The 19,050-nt window shown below is 34.0% G+C and overlaps 2 protein-coding genes and 1 non-coding gene across 3 annotated transcripts; 2 read left to right on the top strand and 1 right to left on the bottom strand.

The window, feature by feature from the left end:
* The first annotated feature begins 4,116 nt into the window (after window positions 1–4,116).
* On the top strand, window positions 4,117–6,667 carry LOC127096775 (protein ORANGE-LIKE, chloroplastic). The gene is made up of 8 exons (XM_051035319.1): window positions 4,117–4,624; window positions 4,737–4,854; window positions 5,051–5,173; window positions 5,441–5,527; window positions 5,668–5,744; window positions 5,881–6,008; window positions 6,172–6,308; window positions 6,423–6,667. The coding sequence occupies exons 1-8, from the start codon at window positions 4,416–4,418 to the stop codon at window positions 6,498–6,500; spliced, it is 957 nt and encodes a 318-aa protein (XP_050891276.1). The 5' UTR covers window positions 4,117–4,415; the 3' UTR covers window positions 6,501–6,667.
* A 377-nt stretch (window positions 6,668–7,044) lies between these two features.
* On the top strand, window positions 7,045–7,124 carry TRNAL-UAG (transfer RNA leucine (anticodon UAG)). The gene has a single exon. It is a non-coding gene; the product is annotated as a tRNA-Leu (tRNA).
* Window positions 7,125–7,244: 120 nt separating this feature from the next.
* Window positions 7,245–9,466, bottom strand: LOC127096773 (beta-fructofuranosidase, insoluble isoenzyme 1). The gene is made up of 5 exons (XM_051035318.1): window positions 9,306–9,466; window positions 8,360–9,222; window positions 7,881–8,278; window positions 7,712–7,805; window positions 7,245–7,626 (listed from the first exon to the last, which is right to left on the bottom strand). Exons 2-5 carry the CDS (start codon window positions 9,215–9,217, stop codon window positions 7,447–7,449), a joined length of 1,530 nt encoding a protein of 509 aa, XP_050891275.1. The 5' UTR covers window positions 9,218–9,222; window positions 9,306–9,466; the 3' UTR covers window positions 7,245–7,446.
* Between the last annotated feature and the right edge of the window lie 9,584 nt (window positions 9,467–19,050).

Raw genomic sequence — 19,050 nt, 5'->3', positions numbered from 1 at the left:
GTAAATGGACATTGAATTGATGATTATGGGTGATTTAGTTTTTTTTTTGGATTTTGAGGTTGACTTTGGTCAAAGTTGACAAAAAAGTCAACTGTTGACCAAAAAAGTCAATTGTTGACCAAAGTCAACAAATTGGTCAAAATGTCAAACTTTGTATTTTCTTCTGTTGAATCACGTGGAATAGTTTAAAATGACATGAAATGGATTGAAATGGATTAACAAATGATTTGAAATTGGTTTCCAAATTGTTTTGTTTTATGACTTGGACTTGACTGATAATGTACATGAACAAAGCCATCAAGCGAGACCATAAGATTAGAGTTTTGACATAGTGTTCATGTACCAATGGCGTGACCAACAAAATGACTTGAAGCACAAGAATTTGGATATTCATATGATCAGGACCAAAGGCATACCCCCCAACCATATGGATAAAATCATTGACTTGGGACCAAGACCAATACTCCAAGGAGGGTTAGGCCAAGCAAAAATGACAAAGGGTGAAGATTGAAGGATCATGAGTGCACAATGAGGCCACCAAGTTCATCTGATTCCCATCTTCTGATTAGGGTTTTAGAGACCAAGATAAGGCCTGGGTGAAGCTCCATAAAGTCATGCCTTGAGGAATTAGGGCTTTGAAGACCCTAGACTGTCTGGCCACACCTTTGTTGAAATCAAACCTTCACCACCATCATTAGGGTTTCACATACCCTATGCTGATGATGTGATCAGACCATGCCCTTGGACTTTGATATCTATGTAAACCCTAGCTTTATGAGCCCAAGTTTCTTCTGAATCCATAATGAATGATGCATGTGGATGAATTATGAAGGTATGCAAGTCATCTCCTGATCAAGTGATTTGATGCATAGGTGAGAAAGGGGAGGGACAATTTAGGGGTACAACAACCACCACCCACCATCACCATATAACCTCATCAAACCACATAAACCATCAACAACCCATCGAACCACCTTTGATATGTAGCAATAACCCTTAACTCTCTAAACATCTCACCTTTTGAAATCTACAACCACCACTCAGCAACCTTCTGACGCCACCAGTGAATCTTCGATTAGGCATTAAAGGGAACATTTTTGCATCGCCGAATGAGGATGTCTTCGTATTGACAAGGAGAAGATTTCTTATAGTTTTTGCTTTATGATGAAATTAAAGTGAAAACAAGTCTCTGCGCTGAGCATTTTCTTTTTCTATTCTATTTATTTTATCATTTATATTTATATTTGATTATTTATTGAAAATAAGTTTTAAGATTTATTAATTGGGTTTCTTAATTAAGTTTAGGTCCATTAATCATTTTTGAACACATTGCTGTTTAGTTTTGTAGCATTGTAAATAATAGTGGTTTGATTTTGTTTAATTTTTATTGTGTTAAATTGGAGTTTGATTTGTGGATTCGACATTTTTATGTTGTTTTGCCGTTGAACTTTCGATATATTGATGGGAAATTTTCCTGCGTTTTGACCCTTTGCATACGACATTCCTTTTGTTGTCGATACGCGCAAACTGAATTTGAGCACATTACTTTGGGTTTGGTATGCATTTCTTAACCATTCACTTATTTTAAATTTCATTTGTGAGGTTCACATAATTAAGGTTGATACCTTTGCGTTGCCATTGTATGAATAAAGCCTCACCTTATGATTTCATTTGTAAGTGTTTGAGTTCATTATGTTCCATTTTTGCAATGATACACTTCAAGTTAGCAGTTATTTCGAGTCATGATAACATACAACGATCCAATGTCGTTGCGTTTAAGTCGAATTTAAACTCAACTTCCATTTGCCCTGCACGTCTTTGCGTTATGTGACATTGATTCACATTCTCGCATCATGATCTTGATCCATGCATGTTTCCTTTTTTGGTTTTACTTCATTCGATTTCATTGAGATGAACATGTGTTGTTCCTTTGACGTGTGTGTTACTATCTCCTATCCTTTTCCTTACTCTTGGGCCTTCTTACAATTAGACATTTTTTTGTACACATACACTCACTTGCTTGCGCTTGCTTGATTGGATTTTGCTTTAATCGATTCATTATCTCATATTCCTCATTCGACAAATGTACCCCACCCCCATAACGTGTAATAAGTTTATCGCTGTATTTTTTATTGTCTGTTTAGTTTAGTTTCTAACACAAGATAAAATCAATCATTTTTTAAAAAGAACAAAAATAAAAAAACTCGATCCAACGTCGAGTACTTTTCTTAAAAAGAAAACCATTTCAAACTTTCTTTTCAATCCATTTCACTACATTCCCGATTTCTCCAACTTTTCCTCTTCAACCCTTTTCAAACTCTCCAACCATTTTGTCAAACCTTTTTGCAATCGTTAATCAAAAGCTTGATCCAACGTCAAGCTATTTTCCCAATCAAAAATCAAAAACACTTAATCACTATTTAACATATTTTTAATAAAATGGATGAAAGGAATGGGGTGTAGTCCACGAATTCCCTAGAGTTAGGAAGCGAGATGTAGTTCTCGCCCTTCCGAACTCTCTCATCATCCAAAAATACTTCAAACCAATCAAACTCTTTTCTCTTCGTCATGCGTTTGATCCTCAAACCCTTTTTGTAAACGAAAGGTACTCTGTCTTGAGACGACGCAAAAATAATGTTCGTCCACTTGAACGTGTGTGTAAGCTTGCGACGTTGCTCACATATGTTGATTTATAAATTCATTCTTACCTGATGCAAATGTTCCCTTCTCCACTTGTTTTGGGTAGCCAACAACATTTTCGTCGATTGACACAAAGTACCTTTCGCTAAAATCTACCAACAAACAAACATTTTCTTCCCAGAACTACGTAAGCCTTAAGTTCTCTATTGCACCAGGAGATACGTAGGAGCGAGATTTTGAAATATTGTTATTTTGATGGATTAAGAACCTATGTTGCCTAAACTAATTAACACCGGGTTTCATTGGTTTGGTTCGGTTTTTGTCTGAACTAAAAAAAGTCTGACCCAAACACCATGGTTTGGATTCCGATTTGGTCCGGATTTGTTCGAACCAATGAACACCTTTAGTGGTTTGTGAAGGATAAGTAGGGGTGTCCATGATGCGAGTTGAGCGGTTTTGATGCTAAAAGTCATCGGATCCGCAAGAGAAAAAACGTGCAATTTGGTTTGTTTCGATTGACTTTTAAAAATAAAATCGAACCAAATTAAACCAATGCATTTTGATTAAAAAAAAATTATTGAGCCATACATGCACATTAAATGACAACTTAGTCATTCATCACTACCAATAACCACTAAACTTATCATATTTGGACAACAACTTTAATATATAAAAATTAGATTAGACAAAGTGGAATAATAAAGATAAATTAATAGCATAAAACAATATAAAAAATATTATAATGAAAACAATAAATATAGAGGAGATAAGAGATTATTGAAGATGAAAAAGAAAGAACATAATATACGAGAGATTAAGGAAAAAGAGGTGCAATAAAATCAAAATTGGAAGAGGGAGCGATTGCATAAAAATGAGAAGACGAAAAAGAAAAAATATAAGAGAGTAGAGAAGAAAATGTTAAAATGAAAAAAAATATAAGAAAGTAGAGATTAAAGAAAAAGAGACAAGATGTATATGGCAAAGAAGAAGCGATACTGTTAGTAGAGATTTGAGAATGCTGAAACTGAAACCCTAAATACGAGGAAGAGAAAATCGTTCGTAATCGTAAGATTAAGACATAATAAGTTTATGTTTGAGTTGAATGTGAGTTAAGTGAAATTTAGGTTGTAACATAATTCAGCTTGATTTGATTTGCAAAATACAAACCGCAAACCGATCTAAATCGTGCGATCTTGTTAAAAAATAGATCAAAACACATCCAAATCAAATATAATTTTTGCGGTTTGATTTGGTTGAATTTGTAATTCTATTGAGTTGATTTAATTTTAAACACTCCTAAGGTTAAATAAATCTCATACATATAATTATTACAAAAACATACATGACTTAGTAGAAGTAAGTGTCCCTTTTGTACATGAGGGACCTAAGTTCAACTTGCATTAGAAGCAAAATTTATTTATTTATGTACATTTTGAAATCTACATCTGTAAGATTAAAATAATTGAAACATAGCTGGAATTAAAAACGCAATAATCTCTTATACGGTAAGACAAAAATGGAATTAACCTAAAAGTATATAACTTGTTTTCCCCTTATACGAAAGATGCCATGGCATGTTGGAGGACACTATCCTTAAAAAAAACCAATGTATTCATTGTTCGTGGTGACGTTTCATCCTTAGCTACTGTTGTCTGTTCTGTTGTTGTTGGGTAGAGTTTTCCATCACTCTCCCACTTCACACCATTCACAATTCACAACCACTTTCATTCTAATGATTCTTCTTTAACCTCAAACTCAAATCCAAACCCAAATCAATGAATACTTTCTCTCCCTCCTCAACTTCCCTTTCTTCCACAATTCTACCTTTCCCCTCACATTCAAAAAACTCCATTTTCTGTGTTACAAGATTTAAAGGAAACACCAACCAATTTGGGTTTTCCAAGAACACCCTCTTGCACTTGAAGTCGAAGATAATTGCTTGCTCTTCTCCACAGGATGCAGGCTCCGGTGAAATCACACCAAAGTTTGTTTTTTTCTTTCGTTTCTTTTGCCTATTGGGTGTCTCTAATTTGATTCAAAATTAAAACTTTGCCACTGATTTGATATAAAAGTGTTTTTTTTTTTTTTGAAATCAGCAACTTTTGCATTATTGAGGGACCAGAAACTGTTCAGGATTTTGTTCAGATGCAAGTGCAGGAAATTCAAGACAACATAAAGAGCAGGCGCAACAAAATCTTTCTTCTCATGGAAGAGGTTAGTTCATATTTCAATGATAATAGATAAAACAGTTAAATTGTTTTCATATGCATCGAGAAGAGGTTATGAAAATAAGCTGAAAACAACATGGATATCGGTGAATAAGTTCAAATAAGCCGATCCAAACGTGGTATATATATGTATCATATAACCACAACTTTTGATAATGGCTAATGAGAAATGAGTATGGCAGGTAAGGAGATTGCGTGTGCAGCAGCGGCTAAGAAGAATACAAAGAGCTTTTAGTGAAGAGGGAGAGGAGGATGCAAATGAGATGCCGGAAATTCCTTCATCAATTCCTTTTCTTCCTCATGTGGTGAGTTTCAAAACCTTTTTTTTAGGCTATTGGTGTTGAGTTCTTGATTGAACCATCCTTCTATGAATTGGAAAGAAATAAGTAGCACAAATCATAGCAATTTCTACAAGTAGTGAAGAAGCTTATTCACATGAATATAATAGTTTAAATAAGAGACTAATGGTTTTCACATCGAAGAAGTTTGTAAAATCGCTTGTGTTGAACATCTTTTCTATTCAAGTCGTTTTTCTATCTTAACTAGTTTGTGTGCTTTTCGGCTTGAACTAGACGCCCAACACTTTGAAGAAGCTCTATCTAACAGGCGCATCCTTCATATCTGCAATAATTGTATTTGGCGGGCTTGTTGCGCCGACGGTAATTTTATTTCCTTATTAATTTCATTTTTTTTTATCTATGCAATCAATCAACCTAAATTATTTGTGATTTATTAATGGATCCTTTTATTCTCTATTGATATTTGAGTTCAATTCTTACTATCCTTATGTTAATTGCAGCTGGAACTGAAATTGGGTATTGGTGGTACCTCATATGAGGATTTCATAAGAAGCTTGCATTTGCCTTTGCAACTAAGGTATGCTATTCTTTGATTATCTAACATAATCAATTTGCGATTTATGTTGGTCAGAAAGACCGAAATTGTTGTGTTGACGAATAGTATATTTACTTGATCTATACCCGATTACGATTCGTTTGGTTCATTAATCCAGTCAGGTCGACCCGATTGTAGCATCCTTTTCGGGCGGAGCAGTTGGCGTGATTTCAGTATTGATGTTAATCGAGGCTAATAATGTTGAGCAACAAGAGAAAACAAGGTGCAAGTATTGCCTTGGAACTGGTATGTTTCTACTCTTCGAAGATCGTCACTCTCTTAATAAATATGATTCGCATTACGGTTTTGTAAAAATGAGTTAAATCTGATGTATAGATAAATCATTGTTACGCCTGGTTCTTATATCAAATCGCGTCTTACACAAATTCGTAATTTTATTTATCGACAGGTTACTTGGCTTGTGCTCGGTGTTCCACAAGTGGTGTATGCTTGAACATTGATCCGATTTCAGCAACTGGTGCTACTGTTAGACCCCTGCAAGTTCCTACAACCAAAAGGTGTCCAAATTGCTCCGGTGCCGGAAAGGTACCCGATACGGCGGCACGTCCCGTCTAATTCGTTTGCTAATATACGCAACCGATTAATTTCAATTGCAATTAGTAGTGTTATTAACTGTTTGTCTTATGTGTTTTGTTTTAGGTTATGTGTCCAACCTGCCTTTGCACTGGGATGAAGATGGCAAGTGAACATGACCTGAGAATTGATCCATTTGACTAATTATGGAGGACTTGTATTTTCACTTCAAATTTAGCAATGATTTATCTTTTAGAACAAAATATATATGAATAAGAAATAAGGCTAAAAAGCTTGTAACGTTCTATTCTGCTAGAATAATTGTTCCTAATTCCATATCGATTGAATATAATGTGATACTTTTAATACAATCTCGGAGGTTGTTCTTTTTTTTTACGAGCAAGTCGAACAATATAAATTATCCATTCAATAGAGAATTTATGATCTTTCAAGTTATGCAAGATAGAAATTGCCTGCAAACTATCAAGATACTCGCGGATGATTCAAATTCAACAATCACATCTATTCTAGTCTTCACACGAAACCATCTTTAAACCGTTCGGAATTGCCATGATTTATGCAAACATATTGGTGAAAAGTTCACAAGAACTAACAAACTCAACAATTCATTCACTTGCATCTAAATCTACATTGATTTTGAATATCTTTTGAAGAGACATAATCATATAACTTGGTGTTCTAAGAATACGTGATGTAAAGAGCCAAAGTTGATGGAACCCTACAACAAGACAGTTTGGCCGAGTGGTCTAAGGCGCCAGATTTAGGCTCTGGTCCGAAAGGGCGTGGGTTCAAATCCCACAGCTGTCAAAACAAATTATTTTTATTGTTTTCATTTTTTCTGTCACATACATTTTGATATCTTTCATGTCAGTCTTTTTGTTTTAGGATTCATTTCTATTACTACATTATCAATAGATAAGTTGGTCATTAGATAAGATGAAATCTTCTATTAAAACCATATTACAATATTGACTCTTTCACTTCACATTGACAACATATCTCTACATCATAAATCGAGATTCGGCTATTTATTAAAGACTCGAAGTTAAATAGATCCTTGTGCTACAATAATAAGAGAGGAAATACTATTTTATACTTTATTTCTTCCATGATATCGATTTATAGGCGGTTAATTTCGACGAGCAGTCTTCATGCTCCATGCCTTTAGGTTCTCCACAGTGATCTGCTCAGTACCATTATTGAACACAAACAAATGAGCCTTTTCTTTCACTGCTAGTGTTGGATAAACCCTTGACAAAATGTTTGTTTTCCCTCCAACTCCAAAACTCTCAACTACAGAGTGATCAATCTGCATCAGATTCAAACATTAAGTAAGTATTGTTTCCAACTATAGCTAGGTCTTATAGTGGAGTGTGTTATGGTTATGGACATACCAAACTCCTCAGAGAAAGTTTCTTAGTATTTCCCAAATCCACGTTTACGAAGCCTGCGAATGATGGCTTGTACAATTCCCGGTTCAAAGAGGAACTGTATAGAAGTAAACACTAGTTAGAAGAAAACATTTTAGTTAATCGAAAGAATGTATTACGTTAAACGACAAACCTTTTTGCATCCGAGCACATGAGAATCTTGTGCTTATTAGAAGCTTTGAAAATTCTGAAGAACACAGGAGTGTACTCTTCAAGTTTTTTCGAAGCCAATGTCAAAAGTCCAAAAGGACCAACCCCGCCTCGAACTTTTGTGCCCTTTTCTGCACATAGATCCTCTGCATTCTCCCATTTCGGATCAAATGCCTCAGCCTTGTCCAAACTTGAGAATGAGAATGTAACTTCCAAATCAGCCTGAGCAGCAGTAATCCCTTTTACTTCAACATAACTTCCCTTCTTTAGCTTTTGCTTGTTCATCTCAACTTCTTTCCCTCTTAGCCTATTTAATTCTTCAACTGGCCATTGTCTTAACTGTCTTCCACTAGAATCAAGCCACACAGTTCTTGGAATTGCCTGAAAAAAGTTCAAAACACATTCCTTAATTAGTACTTTCTTTCATAACAAAAGAACTTTAGGTAATAGGTATGATGCTACCTGAATTCCTGCCCATCCTTTCTTAACATCGTCTTCTTTGGTATCGGATTCATTCGCCCATCCCCATATGATCCTTCGATTCTTGCTTGGATCGAAGAATGATTTGGAAGCGTAGAAGTTTCCATAATCATATCTAAGGCCACCCCAACCATCTTCTGAAGTTTTATCCGGTATATACTTATCTTGATTTTGGATATACGTTCCAATTGTATAATATTCGTACCTTGTTATGTCAAGGCTATTCTTTAGCACATGCTTAACACTATTACCCATCATCGACGAGTCTAACCCGTTTTTTCCTTCCAAAGAAACCGGATAAAAATCCGGACACTCCCACATTCCTGTTCTTTTAGCCGAATGAATCGGGTGCTTGGCCCGAATCCATTTCAAGAAGTTCCTACTCCTATATAAATAGGCTACTCCTGTATCTTCCCTCTTGCCACCAACAAGTATCCTCCACTGTCCATCCTTCCCCAACCATGCAGTGGTCGGGTCTCGAAACACGGAACCGTTCATGCCGTGATCCGCAGTCACAATCGGGTTTAAGCGATCAGGCTTAACCCATTTTGTGAGAAGCGGATCAGACGCATTCGCGGGAACAGCGATGCATTGCACCTCATTGCTTCGCTTGTCAACGACTCCGGTGTAGAGGATGACAGGTCCTTTTCCGGGGAGGATTGTGGCGGAACCGGACCAGCAGCCGTATCTGTCGAAGGGCTTAGACGGGTATAGAGCGGGTTGAAGTTCTTTCCAGTTGATGAGATCCTTTGATACTGAATGGCCCCATACAATGTTACCCCAAACAGCTCCTTTGGGATTGTACTGATAAAACAGATGGTAGATTCCTTTGTAGTACATGGGTCCTGTTTTGTTTGCATTGCATGGTACATGTTACATGGTACATGAAAAATAAAGAAAATTCAAGATTCAAATATAAAAAACTCACCATTTGGATCTGAATGTTGATGTTTGAAATTATTCCATGATCCACCATCAATTATTGGACAAAGTGAGTAATCAGAAAACAGTGAAAGTTAGCACCACCATTCTATATAATGATATTAGTACATACAAATTAAAGAAGCAGTATTTAGAAGAAAAAAAAGAAACTATAATATAGTGGTATATTGAAAAAACTATTTGAATCAAAATATAAAGTATAGGATGATAGTTTCCATATTAGTGTAAGATTAGCCCTGCATCTCCATGTGTAAGTGCATGCCAAGGGACTAAAGACAAGAAGTGATAGTTACTTGATATGAAAATGGCCACTCTTATTTCTAAACATTCTATTTTCGAATAACACTTTGGGTTGTGTTCATAATTACTCACAAGTTCATTTTATATTTTAGCCAAAAATTGGAAAAAGTTATCATGCACTAACTCAGTGTAATGTCAAATATGTTAATCACAAAACTACCTTTTCCTTCTTTTTATTTTTGAATAATAATATCTATTTACATTTTTGGCATATAACTCCATGATCATAAAAGTTCAGATGAAAACATCTCAGATATTCAAATCTACCAAGCACTAAAACAAAAGATGGCTTGTTTTTCATATTTAGACTTAGAATATATATATATTATCACATCATTTTAATGGTTGATTAGGAAAAAATTAAGTTTAAGTTTAACTATCATTTATATATATATATATATATATATATATATATATATATATATATATATATATATATATATATATATATATATATATATATATATATATATATATATATATATATATGTGTGTGTGTGTAAAGATTGTCTTTATGCCTAACTATCAACGCTATTGTTTAACTTTAATTTAATACACTTTTAGTAAAAGTTTATGATTTGTCAATATTTAATTTTTTGTGAGCAAAAAAGATATGTTAGTCAATATATATTATATTATCACATCATTTTAATGGTTGATTAGGAAAAAAATTAAGTGACTAAACATAAGACACACAAATTTTTTAGGTACATAAAAAATAATTCACCATACAAGTTTTTTTTATAATAAAAACAATAATTTATTTACATTAATATATTAATTTTTTAAACTTATTTAATACATAATAATCCATCTACTCAAGATAAAAGGTAGTACTCATCATACATGTTGATTTTTGTAGAATTTAATTAGAATAAAGATGGTTCCTGAAAAATATTAGACTCAAAATTTAACAGTTTTTTTTTGTCATAAAAAATTGAACCGAAAATTTGGTTACTCAAATAATAATAATATCATTATTATATTTTTGGTTTCATTTATTATTCAAATAATATAAGAACACTATCACTAAATCCTTTTTATTTTTTATTCACTTAAGAATGGATTGTTCAAACAAAAAATAAAAAGTTGCATAGTAAGAAGTTATTATTATTATATTATATTTCATCAAAAAAACATAGTTAAACACTATGAGTAAATAAATAAAAAACGTTAATTACCGTTAATCCAGTTTCTATTAGGTTGAAAATGGAATCCAGTTCTATGAAGTTTATTCACAGAATGAGCTGAAACTGATTGAAGATCAGGGTATATGCGATGAAAAGCTTCAACCCCATTGTTACATATCACAGAGACAAGTATAAAAACAATAAGACAATTTGTGAGAGTCATCATTCTTAGGTTGAATGAAGAATTGGAGAGTATGGAACAAGAGAAGTAGCTATTGTGGTTATTTATAGAGCCAAATGGGAAGGAAGGAAAGTTGTGGTGGACTAGAAAAATATAACATTAGGCCATATATGAAAAATACTACATTAGGCCATAATAAACAATTTTAGTAATATTTAAATATATTAACAAAGTAACATACTAATAAAATTAAAATTTTGTTTGCATTAATTTATCTTAATTTCATTAATGTCTGTTTATTTCCGCATTTAAAATAAATGTGTTTTCATTATGCTCCATTTTCTAACCTCTTGTTTTCCATGTTAAAAGAACCTCAAGATTTGATTGTAATTGGGCAAACATTATTTCAAACGGAGCTTTAAATAGGATAAATTTTGTTAGATTATTGTTTGTAGAAATGATAAAAACAATTAATGATATTGTTTATAAAGTACTTTCGAAATTGTTTTATATATTATTCGAAATAACTAAATTTCATTTTTGTATTTTAATTTAAAAGTACAAAATAAATAAATAAAAAATAATAATAATATTAAATTAATTATATTTATTTAAATAGCCGACTTAATAGAGTTAAGAGATATTTTTAAGAAATGTGTCATAATATTTTTAATTAAATAAGTTTATAGAAAAGTCTAAATTTTCTATTAATAAACAAGTCTAACATTTGAAATAAATATTTTTTTTAAGTTTGTTTATAGACCTAAAGTTAAATAAGACTTTAATCTCTACTAGTCAGTGTTTAATCTTGTAATGATTCCGTTAGCTCTGTAATAAGAGTTTAATCTTGTATTATTAAATATAAGCAAAACAGTTATAAAAGGATTTTTTGTCACTTAAAAAATAATTAATTCACACTTTTAGGATAAATATTTTTTTTATCAATAAAGACATGTTGGATATCATTTAGAAAGAACACTCACAATATAATTCCTTTTGCATCTCAGGCACGTGTACGTTGCCAACAAGAATTAAGTTTCCATTTGTGATTCCTTTAAGAGATGATAAGGGAATGATAAGATGTTTCATTTTTTAAACTTATTTAGTGGTTAAAATTAATAATTGAGATATCGCAGGTTCAAATTTGCGATAATATCGAAAGATATCTGTAGTGTTATATTTGAAAGCTTAGAATACAACTCTGAATTGATCATGTTAAATGCATTTTTAGAGAAGCAAAGTGACTCAGATTCAGAATGATCAGAATCTTATGACTATGAATGTGTTCATCATCCTCTGAAGGTTCAGACTCTGATCATGGTGTTCTAGCCTCTAGTGACAACTCAGAATCTGAAGGCTAAAGATGCCTCTGGTCCGTACTATCTCCTAGACAGACCTGTCTTGTCAAACGCCAGATTTCAAAAGAGAGTCAACTAAGATTTTGTTTTGCAAGGCTCAAGAAATGGTGATGTGACCTTTTTAATATGTTCTACCTTTTGATAGATATCTAGTACTTCGAAAGATGTTGTAGACTATTCTTTTATTCACTGGATAATGGTTCTAACTATATACATCCTCAAACGTCTCTCTTAGCATGCTTCTTCATGAAGAAAGCTCTTATGCTCATTCCTTCCAACGATTCTTTCAATGCCTCTATAAAAGGAGGCTGAAGATTTGAAAAAAAAAACAGAATATCAGAGCATCTTAAGCATAAGTTTAAGCTATTGTTTATAACTGTTATTACATAAGATCTTAAGATTTCTTATCTTTGTATATATTAGAAATCTTAAGAGTTAAGAACCTTTGTGATTGTTGCATAACTACTATATTTCTGATTGTGTATCAAAGTATAATTTTTATCTTTTTTACTAAATTGTTTGTTTAAAGTACATGAAGTCTCTTGCCTACATGCATGAGTAGTGAAGTATCTTGCCCGCGTGCTTGAGCAGTGATGTCTTTTTCTAGGTTGATTGAGAAAAAGTCTCTTGCTAGATTGCATGAGCGGAAGTCTCTTTCTGGATTGATTTAGCAGTGAAGTCTCTTGCTAGTTTTCTTGAGCAAAGTTGTAATCAGTTTGACTATAGTGCAAAACTCTTGTCTAGACAAGGGGATATGACTGTCTCAGTTGAGGAGAGGAATCATGATAAACTTTGTGTGTCGTTTTTCCTATTGCTTCTGATTCATATTCTTTCCGATGCTACCATAGATTCTGATATCATAATCTGAACTTTGTTCAGATTATGAAGTTGCTTATAAGAAGCAAAACATTTTTATAATACACAATTCCATCCCCCATTCTTGTTTATTTTTCTCACCTTCATCCGCCCCTCCAGAAGATTACATGATGGATCCTCATGTAGAAATCCTTGCTCCCATAGAGGCGAATACATGTTGGATCCTTATATAGGAATCCTTGTCACCCCTTGAGGCGATTACATCCAGGAATCTTTGCCACTCTACGAGACAATTACTTGTTGGATCCTTGCATAGGAATCCTTGCTGTCCATTGAGGCAATTTGATGATGGATTCTCACTTAGGAATCCTTGATGCATCTCGAGGTAATTACTTGCTCGATTATTGCTAAGAAATGTTTTCCTCCTTTCTTGACGAGTATATTGAACACCCGTAACGAATCCTACGCCGTAACCATAGCTACTTAAGGGAAGCCCAAAAAACATTAAAGGAATCTCCAAAAAGAGTCCTTCATCTAAAAAGAAAAATAAATAAACATTGGCAGAGCCTTTACAAAGGAATATAAATATTACAACAATACTATTGATTAGAGACCCAAAAGCGGGAAACAAAATACAAAAATATCAAAAAGATAAGGGCGAGACCTTGAAATTATTCGTGCTATAGAGTATTGCCGATGTTGAGGGTGTCAGCTGCTTAGGGTCCATCGAGTAGGGCGTACTCGTCTTCCACCAATTGGCTTCACCAAACTACTTTGAATAAACCCATTTGGCTTAAGTCCAGGCCCAGATAGAGAAAATCCACATGTTCCTTGGCTACTTTGGACTTCATGTCCTTAATAGTTTTGGCATACTACTCCTATTGAACCTGCCCAATCAAGAGAATATTCAAAACTGTGCCTCTACCATATTGGATAACTCCTCAGATGATTTGTTATGAAGGTTTCAATAATCCGAAGGAAAATCCTTGGGAAAGGGGGGGGGGGGGGGGGGGGGGGGCGACTCTCAATGACCTTAACGACATAAAAAAGAGCGTCCCACGAATGGGATGAGAAAGGGAAAAGACCATCCCCGACTAGCCAGGTCTCAGCTCCATCTCCACTATCTAGAGTGGATGATAACTGTCTGTGTCTAAGGACATGAGAAGAACGTTCCCCTTGTATGAGAATCATGGATGAAGGTTCATCAAAGACATGACGATCCTCGATGCACTTTCGAGCCTCACCTGCAACCTGATCTCCTAGGAAATATGAAGGGACAATGATTGGTCGACTATTAATCTCTCTTCTTGCCTTTCGTTCATTCCTATCATCTAGGGAGATTGTTGACATTTTTCCTGGGAAAAGGATAGAATAAAAATAGTTAGGAAAATATTCAAGGAATAATCTAAAAAGTTGCCCAATAACAAACTCCCTTAAATATTCGAATATCCCGTTATCATCATCCTTTAAATCCAAGGAGATCAAGATATGGGGGCACATGTACCAGAAGCTTAACAATTCTTGAAACACCTCCTGCTCAAAGGGGATAAGGTCATAAGAAGAGAATCCAAAGGAAACTTTTGAATCTCTCGTCTAGGATAATGGAAAGTGGGAAGCACCCATCACCCTAACCGTAACCATTGAAGCGCCATTGAAGCGCCATATCGCTCCCTAACTATGACATACTTATCCTTCCAATTAAAGTTGGGATTGGAGTAGAGTGCCACTAGCTTTCTCCCAGGAAGGCTGAATAGAATTATCCAACCAATGATAGATTTACTTTAGTCCACATGGGGGCAAGTTCCCCAATTATATTTTGAGTAACTTTGATAGTTACTATAGTTTATACATTGACTCTAAAAGAAAAAGCATGTCCATTTCTTAATATTTAATGCTCATCTAACAAAATACAACTTAGACAATCTATAACAACAACATTGCAAGACATTTATTCTCTACTTGTAATTTTTTTTCATGGTATATAAAGTTAATAGTATAATTTATGTATATTTTTTATATAATTATTACTAATTTTCTTGTATGTACATACGTGTTTATGATTAATTTTTCATTTCTCTCTATGACAAAATACAAACATAAATTCACGTTTATTTGATTTTAGTTTAGACTTTTTTTTAGATAAAAAGTAATATTTAAAAATATATTAATTTTCAAATGATACTTAAAATTAAAAATAAAAAGGAGTAAAATCCTAACACATATTTAATTTATTATGTAATTTTCATAGAAGATAATCATGTATATATTTTAAAAAAATAAAATAATATATATTTCTTAACAATATAAATTTATACATATATTGCCCCCACAAATTAAAATGTCTAAGTCCGTCCCTGCATATCCAGTTACTTGCTAGCATCGGTCTGACACCAAAGAAATGGAAGAATATTCCTACACTGGGAGTAACTTCCATCTGATGACACACAACTTTCAAGGACCTGATAATACTTCATATATTGGCCGTAATTTTGGAAGGGGCGACATTGGCGGTTGACAAGATTTCGGTCTTGAACTATGTAAAAGTGATTAAGACTCCAAATAAAAAATAACATGAAGGTGAAAATAGAAATATGGAGCGAGCGAATCAACCTTGGTGGCCATGTTAAGTCTCTCATCTTCGAAACATGGTTCCGAATCAAGTCTTCTTTGTGTCTGGTACTCGAAAGTCCAATATGTTGCCGAATGACTACGACTTTTTTCTCATCATAATACAGGGAAGCAAAATCATGCACTTTAACACATTTATCACCTTTCCCAATTGAACCTTGATAAGACCCATAAGAAGCATACATGATACTAAAAAAGATCCATAGGTCAATGTCTATAATATTAAAAATACAACAAAGGCCAAGAATGGGTTGGCAAATCGTACCTATAACTCTGAGAAATTTTTTGGAGGGTACGCTTCACATTGTACAAAATCATGGCCGTGTGGAAAAAGATTAAGCAGAAAAAGATTGAAAGGAGGGAGACGTAGATTTTTATAAGGATAAGGACAGAGGTATGGGAAACCTGTAACGCCCCTAAATTTTACTATTTATTTTCTTAATATAATTGTGCAATTTATGTGTGTTGTGATGTTATGTTGTGTTAAGGGAGACCCTTGAGTGTAGTACACTAGCCTTAGAAATTAGAATTTAAGGTGTTAGGGATGTGTGAGCAAAAAGGTAGAGATATGGGGGTGGTGGGAGAAGTAGTGGTTGTTACTATTATTTAATTAGAATGATTTATATAAATAATAATAACAGTTAATATTTAAATATTTAATTTAATTATTATTGTTACAATGATATATTAGGGGAAACCATTCTTATAAGGGTGTATATCTATGAGAGGGTAGTGAGGGGTCCTTCCCTCTTAGGTTTACTCCTTACTATGTTTTTGATTGAAATTCTTAGTGGTTTCTAATGTTTGTATGATGAGATGATTAGACTGTGATTGTTATTATATAAATCCTTGATTGTTATATGAATTTGATGTGGTGATGCTTGCCGAATTTTTATGTCATGATCATGGAATAAGGGTTTTAGGAGTATGAACATGATGAACAAATTATGGAAAATTATAAGGTGATGACGTGTTGGTGTTTGGTGAATGAATTGTGGATATATGTACATGGTTGGTGATGAAAATCCTTCAAAGTATTGTGAGAGATATTTATAGGATGGAAATTGGGATTTGGGATGTGTTGGGTTCATACTGTTTTAGTCCTTCCAAATAACATCATTCTTAAAAAATTCTTTGTACGAGTTTAGTCATAACTTTTGACTCGTGTCATGATTTAAAGTGGGGATTGGTGTGTTGGTTAGATGAGAGGGAGTACTAAAATTTTGATTCAGGGAAAAAATTATTTTAATGGATTTATCAGAGGATCATAATAGGTGGAAAGAAGTGTAAAAATATGATGGATGTGAATGAAGTATGTATTGGGAATTTAATCGTTGTGTCACGAGTGACTGGTATGTGTGTTAATGATGTCAGTGGTAGTCCATAATGAAGGAGAAAAGCGATCCAAAACGCAGCGGAATTTAAATAATTTCTCCTTTAGTGATCCTTACGAATGGGCATGATCAGTGATAAAATCGTTACCTCTTGTGGCGATTGTAACCTTTGATGCAGATCTACGGAGCGATCACGAACGTTGAACGATGACAACGCCTCTACTCAGTCCACACAAACGGATTCCTTCAATCTCAGTGCTAGCTTCTACGAATGAAGGCTTTGAGTGAGTGAGTGAGAGAGAGAGAAACGAAATTGCAACTACACAAATGCTTCTGCACAATGGTTCTATTTATAGAACCACTTGTATGGGTTGCAAGCTAAAAAGCCCATTTAAGTGTATGTGGCCCATATCTTATAATATGCCAAAATCACTTAAGCGCATGGTACCTTACCATATTTCGTATTCTACGTAAGTACATTGTACCTTACGATGTTCTACAATTCACTTAAGTGCACCGTACCTTATAGTGTTCCTTAGTTACTCTATCTCTCATCAATCCATCCTTTTGTGTGTGACTTGTAGGTTTTCGTGGCATTGGCAATTATATTAAATCACGTATTTAACAAATAAACAGTGAGTGGTATCTAGCAACATATCACTGCTACCCACAACACGAAAATGCCATGTGATCTGACAAATCCTTTTGTGATAATACTTATGTGTACAATTACCCTTTTGCCCTTATATCTATATTGAATACAAGGCATAGACCATGTCATCCTTGTCCAGTTCAATATTGGGCCCATAGACATTTATCCTGTTACGCAGGATGAGAAAATTCCATCTAGGTCACTAATGTCCCTTAACATACTTCGTGGAGTACCCATCAAATGTCTTTATGGTCATCCAGTTACGGACAATATTTGATCAACAATAAGACATTTGACTCTACATCTAGGGTCTATAGTGGTTTCAGGTCGAAGGGTGGTATACACCATTATCACCATGAGAATAACTTATGACACTTTGCATAATATTCTATATAGTATTCTCATAGCGGGTCAATCCAGTATAAATATTACTCTTAATATTCATACCTATGTCTAAGACTTGATAACTCCTTATCCATGATCCATGAGATGTGATCATCAGTCTATATACATAATAGTTTTAATGCTTTAATATTATCCCACTTCACAATAAAGCTCGACTACAGATACTTTAAGAATGGTGTCCTTATGTTTAATGTGATCTCATGATTAAGTCACACTTGATACATTAAACGGACTAGTTATTCTAGGGACTTTATTAAACAAATATAGTAAAGAAAAAGCCTTTTATGATTAGTAAATAATTTGATACAAGTACCAAAAGTATTGGCCTCTAGGGCTTACACCAACAATCTCCCACTAGCACTAGAGCTAATCAGGCATACCCCTAATGCTCATAGATCTAGTATGACCATGATGCTTTTGCTGCGCAAGAGGATTTGTCAGTGGGTCAGCAATATTGTCAAGTGTAGGTACTCTGCATATTTTCACATCTCCTCTATCTATTATCTCTGGAATGAGGTGATAACGCCTAAGTATATGTTTGGATCGTTGGTGAGATCTAGGCTCCTTAGCTTGTGCTATAGCATTATTATTATCACAATAGAGACCAATGGGATCCATAATGCTAGGAACTATGCCAAGTTCACTAATGAACACTTTCATCCAAACAACTTCCTTTGCTGCACTTGAGGCAGCAATATACTCGACCTCGGTTGTGAATCAGCAACTGTATCTTGCTTTGAACTTTTCCAGCTCACAACGCCACCGTTTAAGCAAAACACATAACCAGATTGCGATCTAAAGTCATCCTTATCTGTATGGAAGCTAGCATAGGTGTATCCAATTACAACAAGCTCTTCCTGACCTCCATATATCAAGAATAGTCCTTAGTCCTTCTAAAATACTTAAGGATATTCTTGACAGCTACCC

This window comes from Lathyrus oleraceus, chromosome 6 (genome assembly GCF_024323335.1).
Source record: "Lathyrus oleraceus cultivar Zhongwan6 chromosome 6, CAAS_Psat_ZW6_1.0, whole genome shotgun sequence".
Taxonomy (NCBI): domain Eukaryota; kingdom Viridiplantae; phylum Streptophyta; class Magnoliopsida; order Fabales; family Fabaceae; genus Lathyrus; species Lathyrus oleraceus.
This window is presented reverse-complemented; position numbering and strand designations above follow the sequence as displayed.